Source organism: Alosa alosa, chromosome 6, assembly GCF_017589495.1.
Source record: "Alosa alosa isolate M-15738 ecotype Scorff River chromosome 6, AALO_Geno_1.1, whole genome shotgun sequence".
Lineage (NCBI taxonomy): Eukaryota > Metazoa > Chordata > Actinopteri > Clupeiformes > Clupeidae > Alosa > Alosa alosa.
Window position 1 is genome coordinate 23106402 of NC_063194.1, and position 12071 is coordinate 23118472.

General features: G+C 46.0%; 1 protein-coding gene across 3 annotated transcripts in view; it reads left to right on the forward strand.

Annotated features, from left to right (window-relative positions):
- The window catches only part of asic2 (acid-sensing (proton-gated) ion channel 2), a 393440-nt gene that overhangs the window by 4124 nt on the left and 377245 nt on the right, over positions 1-12071 (forward strand). For all 3 annotated transcript variants that reach the window (XM_048245325.1, XM_048245327.1, XM_048245326.1), the window contains one exon: positions 241-992. In XM_048245325.1, the coding sequence (XP_048101282.1) occupies positions 306-992 (687 nt within the window). In that variant the 5' untranslated portion in view covers positions 241-305. The remainder of the gene's footprint in view (positions 1-240; positions 993-12071) is intronic.

The window sequence follows — 12071 nt, forward strand, 5'->3', positions numbered from 1 at the left end:
TCTGAGTTGATGTTTCAATCTGAGTTGAACAATGTAAATATCAAAATCATGGGATTTCCAAAATGCAATTGGCTATTACGGGGCAGGACTTTCCGTTCAAGAGTCCGCCATCTTTAGTGTTACGGATTCCCCTCATAGAGCTCCATTCATTTTCCTGTTAGTGATTTGTCTCCTCCTCTATGGTTAAACCTCTCTCTGTCTCCTCTATGGTTAAACCTCTCTCTGTCTGTGTGTCCGTAGGTGTTTATGTGTAAGCGCTGTCCAGTGCAGGCACCTGGGCCGCGTCGTGGCTGGACGCCGCTGCGATGGATCTGAAGGAGAGCTGCGAGAGCCAGGCCATGCGTGAGCGCAGCGCCAGCGTGGTGGCCCTGGGGTCACTGCACGGCGGCCCGCTGGGCATCCCTTCGTCCCCCCTGCCCTCCGGCTCGTCCTCCGCCGCCACCGCCGCTGCCTCCTCCTGGTCGGCGTTCGCCCAGCGCAGCACGCTTCACGGCCTGCGCCACGTCTTCCCCTACGGCCACCACCACCGTCGCGGCGGGCGCTTCTCAGCCCCCCGTCGCCTGCTCTGGAGCGCCGCCCTGCTGGCGGGCCTCCTGCTGCTGGCCCTGGAGAGCGCCGAGCGGCTGGCCTACTTCTTGTCCTACCCGCACGTCACCTCGGTGGACGCGGTGGTGTCGGGCAGCCTCACCTTCCCGGCGGTGACCGTCTGCAACCTCAACGCCTACCGCTTCAGCCGGCTAACGCGCAACGACCTCTACCACGCCGGCGAGCTTCTGGAGCTGCTGGACGTGCACCTGCAGATCCCCGAGCCACACCTGGCCGAGCCGCACGTGCTGGCCTTCCTGGCCGAGCGCGCCAACTTTTCGGGCACCTACCGGCCCAAGCCGTTCAGCATCGTGGGGTTCACCGAGCGCGTGGGCCACGACCTGCAGGAAATGATGCTTTACTGCCGCTACCAGGGCCAGGAGTGCAGCCACCGCGACTTCAGCACCGTAAGACACCGCCACTGGCTTTCTCTACTCCTTCTTCTGCTTCTCTTTCTTCTCTTTCTTCTACCTCTGCTTCACCTGTTCCTCATCGTCCTCCTCTTCATGGCTGTTGCCTAGCGCACTGTGGGTTGGCTGTGGCCCTGCTAAGTGGTGAGGGCACATGAGTTCGTGCTCTCCTCCATGCCTTTTGAATGTGCTGCATTACTTAGCACGCTGTGCTTTTCAGATCCTTATTTTGAGAGTGGATGGTTGAGAATAATGGGCTATTTCATATGGTTTTACATGTGTTTTTACTGATTTATTTTCAATGTTGGATGTGTTGGAAATGTTCAGTGTTATTATTCTCTACCTGATGTTTGCAAGCTGCAGCGTTTGTCTTCCTGATTAAGCTTAATTGATTATGAATGTTTTGGTTGAAACACAAGCTGCTGGCTTTATACCCACCATTCAATTTGGAAAAAATGATTACAATCAGGCATCTGATTAGTGGGCCACTGTTGTGTGCCGTGTACCCCCTCGTGTGCTTAGATCTGTTTCTGTCATCTCTGTTCGGAGCATCCACCACAACCTGTAGTCTAACGGAGCCATTCAAGTACCTGGTTTTCCCCACTCATTAGCCATATTTTATCACATACTGGATCAGAGTCAGAATTACCTGATAAATCAGTGACATCTACCAGAGCTTTGAGGATCTGACACATCTCCATGGTGTGCTATCTGGTATGATAATGAGTTTGATCTCTCTTTGTGTACTTAGCTGCTGTCACACATAGGGCAGTGCATTGTAATTTTTCACTATCTGTTAAAATGGGCCTTGGACAGTAAAGTGTGTCACTGGGAAAGGAAGCCTCGTTCTGACCCACCTGTCAGTCCCAAGAGCAGTGTGACAGTAAGGTGAAGTCATTTCCTGTCCGCTCTTCTCATCCCCAGTGTGTCGCTCAGGAATAGGCCTGTCATGTCACAGGAAGTGTCACTAGAAACTGTGACAGAAAGGACCTTGTGTGGCACGTCTTAGTCTGGGTTGAGTTGGGTTGTTACTGCAGTCTATGTCTCACTGACATTCTTTGAGATTTCTGTGTACAGTGGCATTATTCATCTCCAAAGATATATTTTTTAGTTGTGTGCTGTTTACTCCATTTCCCAGGTTGCATCCCTTTCCAGAGGCCCTCAGAGACCTCTTCTGAGGCTTCACTGTCAAAGTGGCTCTCATTGTCATATTTGCTAGGTGCTAGGTTAATCCATATACCACTTTGATTATGACCGAGCACACCGGACTACCACATCATGGAATATCCTATCCTATCCTTTCTGGCTTGGGTCTGTCTAGGGTGTGTTTTTTAAGTTTATAAATGATCTCCAAGTCTGTCTAGACGCCTTCCAACCTGATGTTCAGGCTGCAGTTACATTGCTAAAGGTACCTACTATGTGACTATAGGCCTAGTACTCTCCCTTTTGTTTTTGTCCCCTCACTTTTTCTCTCCGTCTGATAAACCCCCTCAGAAATGGCAGGAAATACTAAGCAAATCTCCGCTTATCAAGAAAACCCAGTAAAGGGGGCATGTGGGGCTTAAGCACTATTAAAGGGATGGCTAGTTTGGAAGGTGGCGCCGCCTGACTGTGTCCCTCCAGTCCCCGCCAGCTCATCATCAGCAGGTGGCAGAGTCCCTGAGTCATGCCGCACCCTGCATTATCGCCCAGTCAGTCGATGCCAGAGCGCTGTTGGCATCTCGCCGCAGGTGCGCCCCTCAGGTGTTACGGGGCTCTAGTGCCAGATCATGGCGAGATGCAGCCGCAGCTGAGATGAACCGCTGCGGCTCAGTTCCCCCTTGCCCCCCTCTCTCAGGTTGGATGGGGAGAGGGATGGGGGTGGTGTATGAGGAGGGGAATCTGGAGCCTGTGTGGGGGTGTGGAGATGGAGTAGGAGTCGTAGCGAAGCCATTCGTCTGGCGCTCGGGCTCCCGTGATCAAGTGGCAGGTGGAGCGCCAGGCGAGCTCACACACCTGCTGCTGCTCCCAGCCCTCAGGCTGCCTAAAGAAAACATCCGTCTTGGTTTTTGTCACGTCGGTGCTGAGAAATAGGCTATTTCCTAGCAGGGAACACACACACACACACACACACACACACACACACACACACACACACACACACACACACACACATACACACATACACTCACAGACGCACAGACACAGACCAAACAACGAATAAGTCCTACATCTCACAACTCACACTGAGACACCAGTTGATAGTTCCCTCAGTGTTTGAGAGAGTTTTCTGTCTTTGCAAAACCTTTCTGGTGCTCTTCTTGTGATATTTCGTACGCCTTATTTGGACAAGTTGTTGTCACCCTTATTACCTGTAAAAAACTCTCTGCTCTCACCCTCTGCGTGGGTCTTGGGGGTTGGGTTGGGGTGGGGGAGCTGTGCCTCGATCAACACTCCCATTCCCATTTGCTGAGATTCACTTCCTCTTAATTACGTCTGGGAGCTTTTCTCTGTGGCTCAGTGTGTGGTGCCTGTGCTGCTTCCTGGCTTGTTGCCCTCCATCAGCGCTGAGGGGGCTCCCCCTGAGGAGCCGCTGCTGTTCTGCTTGCATGGCCTCCACCAGAGGAAGAAGCCGCTGCTTGAACTTCTGTCTTTAGGAACTGCCTCTCCCTTAGTTACCACCTGATGATGAGACCTAAAGTGCACTCTTTCCCTCTTTCTTTCTCACATTATCATTCTTTTTTCTTTCTCTCCCTCCCTCTCTCTCTCTCTTTCTTTCTCTCTCCCTCCCTCTCTCTCTCTCTCTCTCTTTCTCTCTCCCTCTCTCTCTCCCTCTATTTGAGTGAGTCATCTGTTTTTGACTCCAGACTAGTGTTCTATTGACTCTGCCTGGGCTCCCCATTGCGCTCTCCTTGTTTTGTTGCGTGAAAAAAGGCGAGGCACATCGACACATCATAGGAAGTGACAGCAGCTCCCCTGTCGCCCTGCTTCCTGTGGCACACCTCATTGACACTTTGACGCCCCATCATTCTGTCTGGCCCCCCCCCCCAACACACACACTCATACACATTTCTCTAATCCCATTTGCTTTTATCATTCTTTGTTTTTGCTGTCTATGGAGAGCAAAACGCTGATTTTTTTTCCCCTTTAGGCTTTTTTGGGTGGGGGTGGTGGTGGTGGTGAAACTGCTGAAAGACACATAAATGCATAAAAACAATGTGTGCATGGCACGCACACAACCAAACACACACGCACAGTGTGTGTGTACGTAAGTGCTCATTCTCATAAACACACACACACACACACACACACACATGCGCCACACACACACACACACGCGACGCACATACACACACGCACGCACATACACACACGCACGCACATACACACACACACATACTGTACACACACACACACACACACATGTACACATGCGCGGCACACACACACACACACACGCACATACACATACACACACGCACGCACATACACACATGCACATACTGTACACACACACACACACACATGTGCACACATGCGCGCGCGCACACACACACACACACACACACGCACATACACATACACACACGCACGCACATATACACATGCACATGCACACACACATGCACACGCACACACATGCACATGCGCACACACACACACACACACACACACACACGCACGCACGCACGCACGCACGCACACACACACACACACACACACACACACACACACACACAAACCTGTATGCAGCACTGTGACACACCAGGGACTGTAGTCAGCATATGAGTGACATCTTGATAAATGGCCTCCGAGTGGGCTGTGAGGAAATGGGCACGGTGCGGCGCGTTTGATGGAGGATGCAGGCCGCATCGCCGAGCGGAGCTCACAAAAGGTGTGAGCGCATGTTCACACAATGCTACAATGGGCCACTGTGTGGAGGAAAGAAAGGGTCTGAGAGAGAGCTTTTGAATCATGCCACAGTAGAGCAAAGCCGTCCTGCCCGTCTGTGCTTGAGTTTATTAGTGTGTGTGTGTGTGTCTTGGTAAATGTGTTTCAGTGTGTACAATACATGTGCACATATGTCTTCTTCTGTGCGTGGGCGCATGTGTGTCTGTCTTTTATGCACTTGTGTGTGTGTGTGTGTGTGCGCACTTATCCATATGTATATGTGTGTGCAATTTGGTGCGTGTGTGTGTGTGTGGGTGCAGTGTTTCCCATACGTTGAGTAATCTACGAAATTAAAACCGGCCGCCACTATTTGCTATATTGTACTATTTAACTTAAGGATAAGATAAAATCCTTTCATTGAGCTACGCTTTTTACGCACGCAGCCTTTCCTTGCCCCGCCCCGCTCTCTCTTGTAACGAACCCACTGCGGCGCTGCCCCTCTTCTGCATGTGCATTTAACAAAACATTAACGATTGTTGAAGGATTGTTGTTGCCACATAGAAGCATTGCATAGAAGACGGCCGGCTAAATTACTATTAAATCCTCTTAGCATCGTGACCATGCTGCGCAAATAGCGTAAAACTCCAAATAATAGCCCGGCCTTTTATTTTCCCAAATCGCCAAACTGCACCGGCTAGTATTAGAGACAGGCCTTTAATTCCCTTTACACAAAATTATCGAATTAATTATTTCAAACACACTGAATGTCTACCCATATGACTAGGCTATCCGATGACAATTACGGATCATCATTCATTTAGTGTTGAGATGTTGTTCATTGAGTGAGATAAGATCCAAATAGCGGGGATAGCCAGAACAGATGAAACACATTTTAATCAAGCGTAATTTACAAAGAGATTGTATCACACCGAAAGCTCATATTTTGTTGCAACCTAGCCTATATCTGTCCTTTGTCAAATACAGTTGGATTATCAGCCCTGACCAAAACCGTTCAGGAATTATTTATGTAAAAGTGGAACGTGCGTAATGTTTCATTCTCCCTCCTTTTCGGCATGAATGAAACAGCATGAGAGAACATGAACCATATAGTTTTTCCTGTATTTTATTTACCAAATTTGACAACAGTCAGCTTACATTTCAAATCAGCCTACTTCTTTTTCTTTATCGCCATGGCGCTACGCATTTAGAATAAAGAATAGCGTTCGCGAACCCCTGCCAGCATAAAAACAAGCTTACCATCGGCCTATATGCAAATTTGAAACAAAAGGGATTAATTGAACGATGACTAAGTCGGACATATAGGCATAGTTCATATTGAAAAAAGTTATACAATTTGTAACTCTAGCTTTTCCTCACCTCAGTCCTTTAATGCCATCTAACCATAACGTTAGCGTTTGCAGTCTGCACCATACTGGCTTAAAGGTAAACTATGCAGTATTGCCAATTTCCTTACTGTTTTCTCGGTTTTTGCTTCTTTTTCGCTGGCTCTGTCATGATGAATGTCTGAGAAACTCCATCGCTACCTTTTTCTAACCGGTGTCTGGCGTGTATGTGTATTTGAATGCAGTAAAGCAATTTGTTACACTCTGTATACTTCCTGACACTGAGGCCGTCGGCCTGCCGTTCCACAGTTGCAAGGGTGGTTTTTCCGCTCACAGGCGCTAGGGGGAAGCGACACGGCCACCATTCAACCCGAAAAAAGTCATAACCATTCCAATGACTCTGAAGCTGTTAAATGAAGGTAAATTAAGCTAAAAAACGTGCATATTAAGCTAAAAAACCTGTATAGTGTGCCTTTAAGCCCAATTCACACCAATGATTCGCGACGAGATGAGCTGCAACATTCTATAAAGCAACTTGATGCAACATTCTAAAACCTTGCAACTGTGACTAGACACCTTTATTTTAACTAACTAAGTAGAAACCATTATGACTTGCATCCACACATCAGCAGTCTTTTAACTGTGTGCAACGGTTCCCTCACGAACGTCTTAAAGTGGCACTCAAATACATTATACATTACCAAGACAATCTTAATCAACCAAACCCCCTGTTGTCCAAGTCAGCTACCGCCACAGATTGAATCCAATTCTGTGGGAAACACTAGGGTGTGTGTGTATTTGTGTGTTTGTGTGCCTATGTTGGATGGTGTGTGTGTATTAAGCGAGTAGAGCCGTATGACTAGTATGCTAGCGGAGGGGTGCCAGGAGCCGGTGGCATTCCTGCTGGGTGCTGGAGGAGGGCCTCCACTCGTCTAATGAGCCTCTGTGCACAATCACAACTTGCCAATAAAAGCCTGTTTGTCATGCCACTTCCGTAAATAAAGTTGAATTGAATTAAAGTGAGTGTGTTAATGTTTGTCCTCCGTGTGAGACGGCGAGGGCGATAGACAGCTGGTGGGTGTCACCCCCGCAGACTTTTGGTGGGAAGTTCTAGAGGTTATGTAAATATTGCACCCATCCCCGCTGTGTTGATTTTCTGAGTCTGTTTGTACGGGGAGAGTGTATTTGTGCTAGTCTGTCTGTGCATGGGGTTTTGTGTGATTGTAGGTGTCTGGTTTTGTGTGTGTGTGTGTGTGTGTGTGTGTGAATCTGACGGGGAATAATCATACTTTCCCATTCTCTCTCACAGAGCACGTTGTTGTTGAGTTGTAAATGGTTTTGCTGAGAGTGGGTACCGGCGTCCCGGTAGCATCCTCCATACATTAGCATGCTAATTCACAGAACTATGCCAACTGTGCCCAGCCCCAGACTGTCTCAGACTGCAGACAGAGTTAGAATTGTTAGTGTGTGTGCTTGGGAGGCAAGGTCTCTGAGTAGTGTATGCTACAGAACGTGTGGCTAGAGCATTGGACACAGGGAAGACATGTGCTTAATACAGCACTATGGTTTTTAGGAATCTGATGAAGCCTATCATGTGCGAGATAACAGGATTACCACAGCTTCACTAAAGCAGAGTCTAAAATGTGTAGGACCTTATACAAGAGTGTAATTATTGATATATACATATATAATATAAGCAAAAAAACATTCCTGGTAAATTTTGAAGTAAATTAGATAATTTTTAGGTGGCCCACCATTATCCTTTATGAATGGTCGAAATTGTTGCCAAATTCAGGAAATCACCTCGCAATATGGGGGACTATGGGGGTATATTTCACATTATTTCACTATTATCAATTTGTTAGCCAGTAGTTATTTGAATAATAATGGTAAAGGCATAAAGGCATAAAGCACACAGCTCATTGGATAAACATTGGGTTTCTTTATGTTGTCATACATATTTTGGTGATTTTTCTCAGAAAAACGTTTTATATATATATATATATATATATATATATATAGATGAAAAACACCTTAATGTGTATTGTAACACTTGTCATTAATCATCTAATTTAACTGTTGTTGCTATGGTGAGTAAATCTCATAATTCCAAATCAGATATAGGCTACATGCGTGGGACTATTAGTGTAGATTAGTAGTTGTATCACACAGCATTACATGAACTTTCTTGCAACATGGCTTCTAGTGGAGAGTGTATTAGTAATGCCAATCAACAGTCTTCAAAATGTACTATGTATACAAGACAATCGTCTTGGATATTTGGTTTGGGCAGTGGCCTTGTTCAGGATGACTCGATTATCACTGGAACTGTCGCCAAGTTCTCAGGTGCTTCATGTGGTATCTTTCGGATGGTTCATCAGAAAACAGAACAAAGTGGGAATCGGCAAATATCGTACTGTCCCAGGTGTCCAGCTTTTATAAAAAGGCCAACATTCCTTTGATATCAGAAAGGAAAGCCTATGAAAAAATCATCAAACTTTTAAGTATAACTATATATACTCTTTCGATCCTGTGAGGGAAATTTGGTCTCTGCATTTATCCCAATCTGTGAATTAGTGAAACACACTCCGCACACAGTGAACACACAGTGAGGTGAAGCACACACTAATCCCGATGCAGTGAGCTGCCTGCTACAGCGGCGCTCTGGAGCAGTGAGGGGTTAGGTGCCTTGCTCAAGGGCAGCTGTGGATGTGGGCATGGGAGAGCAGTGCTTAACCACTTCCCCCGCCCACATTTTTCCTACTGGTCGGGGATCGAACCGGCAACCGGTTACAAGCCCGAAGCCCTAACCAGTAGACCACTGCTGCCCCCAAATGGCATGAATGGCATTGATTTGGATGAATCAATGCCAAACTCTGAGCTATCCCACTGAAAACGACGGACCAGCCCATCTGGAGAAACTTCAGAAGATGGAGAAAAAACTTGACAAGACTTGCTCTGTGGCCACAGAACGCTGAAAGCTTGGTGAAGAACTAGGAGGACTTGTTATTTCTGGAGTCCATGAAAAATGACAGCCAGGCCTCATTTGGTTCATTCGATAAGGCATTAGCTGACCACATATTGTTTTCCAGCCTTCAAATTTGGTACTGGGAAGACCCATGACAACAAGCTTTTATTGATAGGTTACTTTCATGCTGTTTATTGAAAATGCCTGACAAAGGCAATTTTTATTGCATCATCCCCGAAAATGTACACTACTGCCATATCTCAGGAAGTAGTAAAGATAGAGACACAACTCACACCAAATGATGCGGAAAGTCCATATTTATATTCAACTTCCATTGACATTATAGGGCTAGACCCATTATTTTTGGTGTTATTTAAGAAAAAATTATATTTTCAGCCTAGCTTTATGGACGTCTTTAGTTGGAAACTTCAGAGGCTCGGTGGGCCACCTAAACATCAATAGCATTCAATAAAATTTATCATGGAAGTTTTATTTGGTTAATGGAACAAAATTATTCTAGGGACAGATTGATTTTCAAACTTTTTTCAAAAAGTGAGGCGGATGATGCACCCTAATATATATCCAAGTTCTTGTATGTTCTAAGTAGTTAATAACACATGACTTGAACTATCCATATTAAGAATAACATAATCAAATATTAAACATGCTTTACTAGATATAATAAGCTCTCATTGGATGTTGTGATAGCCTATGTGATGTCCAATAACAGTTTTACGTTAGTGTTAATATGCTCAATGTCATAACAGCCGACGTAGCATGCTAATAAGCTTTCAGAGCATCAGACTGGAAACATGGTAGCTGACATTCATCACTGAATGCAGACTGAAATTAATATGTTAGGCAGAACATCACCTTTGCCACATGGTGTTTATTACAGGTGGTTGTGTCATGGCAGAGGATGCAAGTAAGCGGTCCCAAAGATGTCTCATGGCAACAGAATATTTAAATGTTTAGTTTCGCCTTAGATATATTGCTAGACTTAGAGCCTCATTACACCTAATAGGAGCAGAATGGTTCGCTTGCTTCATCTCTAAAGTGGCATCTCAAGGACCCCAACGGGTGGTTTCGACCAAAGAATCTTTAAGAGAAAGAAAGCCAGGAGTGAATAAATGATTTTTAGTAGAGAACAGAGATCAGACAAATACTGCTGCTCTCCTTTTTCTTGACTTTTCACTCTTTTCTTATTCTGGAAGACATATAGTGTCTGCTGCACTGCAGGCGTCTCCCTCTGCGAACACCAGTGCCACCCCATTACCTGTTTGCCTACTGGAGCTAATAGCTTTTTAATGTGTGATTGACAGGACATGAGCCAAGCGAGCGCACTAATCCACCCACACACAGACACACGCACAGAGACACAGACACACACACACACACACACACACATCCTGAGAGACAGCTTGTGAGGGTGGGGGTGAGAGGCTGAGCGAGCTAGGGTTCCGTGACAGATGCTCCTCTTTAGCGGATGACAGACGTGATAATATTCCAGCGCCGTGCTGAGGCGTAATTGCAGATGGAGGAACCGGCCCGGTGCTGATCACAGAGTACGCCCTGTACACCTTTATCGCCTGTGACATCTGATTTGGGGTCAGCCCGCTGACTTCCTGTGAGTACGAGCATTGCATCGCACAGGACCAGTGGAGAGATGATGGCTGATACCGCTGTGCATTTTTCTAAGAAGTGACTCCACCGTTCAAGTAGCCTGAAAATCCAGACCCAAATCCGAAAGATTAAGAGTCTGGCTAAAAGTAATGAAATTGGCCCAACTCGAGGGGCGGCACCAAGCATGCATTTGAAAATATCCCTACAACTAATGTTTACTGGCTGATTTCAGAGTTCAATGCAATTAGATAACACTACCACCAAAGTTTACTGTCTGATTCCGGACTTTGCCGTTGCAGCGCTGTCGTCATCAGCTCACCTCTGGCCCGCCTATATCAGATACACCGATGTGATTGGTGCAGCTCAGCTCCATGGGCATAGGTAATGAGAATCATTACTTATCGACAAAGTGACTTGTTCCAGAGTGATTCAAATTGTTCTCTCGTGAGAACAGGATCCATACATGAATAATGACTCGGATGTCAATGATGATGTGAAAAATGGCCATACTGAATGTCTGCGCTTGTATGAGAATGCAAAGAAAAGGGCTCAGAATATTTGTTATCACTCATTTGACCTTGATCATTTCATTTGAGTGTTCTGGTATTATAAATTAACCACTTGACAATTAGTGCCACAATCAACCTGTCTGTCTCTAGAGGGGATCCATTTTTACTTCTTTAATTTCAGCAGGACAACTCAAGTCAATTACGCCTTCAGCTGACTAATTACAGCAGTTAGACACGGGACTAATTAGATGGTGTGTTTCAAAGCGTAAAAATGAGGGTCTACTGATGATTCACTCTGCAGCTGCATTACGTTTACTGTCACCTTTTACGCATTCCAATTTCTATTTAATGGAATGATCTGGATTGATGGCCACATGTAGGATACATTATGGTTGGCCATCACTATGGGAAGACCATAACATGTGCATTCAGTCAGGAAATGGTCCACGGTCCAGTGCAGTACGGCTGATTGGTTCACAAATGTGCGATGCTATTGAGCAGTCAATTTCATATCCCCGTGGCTCTTGATAGACTTGTTTACTTTGTGGTTGCCGGCGTACAGTATTCACTGCAGTGCACTTCATGCCTATATCTATTTCTTTAAAGTGTATCATTCCTATAACCACACAGCGGCATTTCTCCTTATGTCTTTACTGCAACAGACCTACTTCACTTAGGCCAAACCTGCTCCATTTGCCATTACCATCAGCCATTACATAACCTCATTAATCCAACCTGACAGTTGTCCTGACTAAAATGGCAT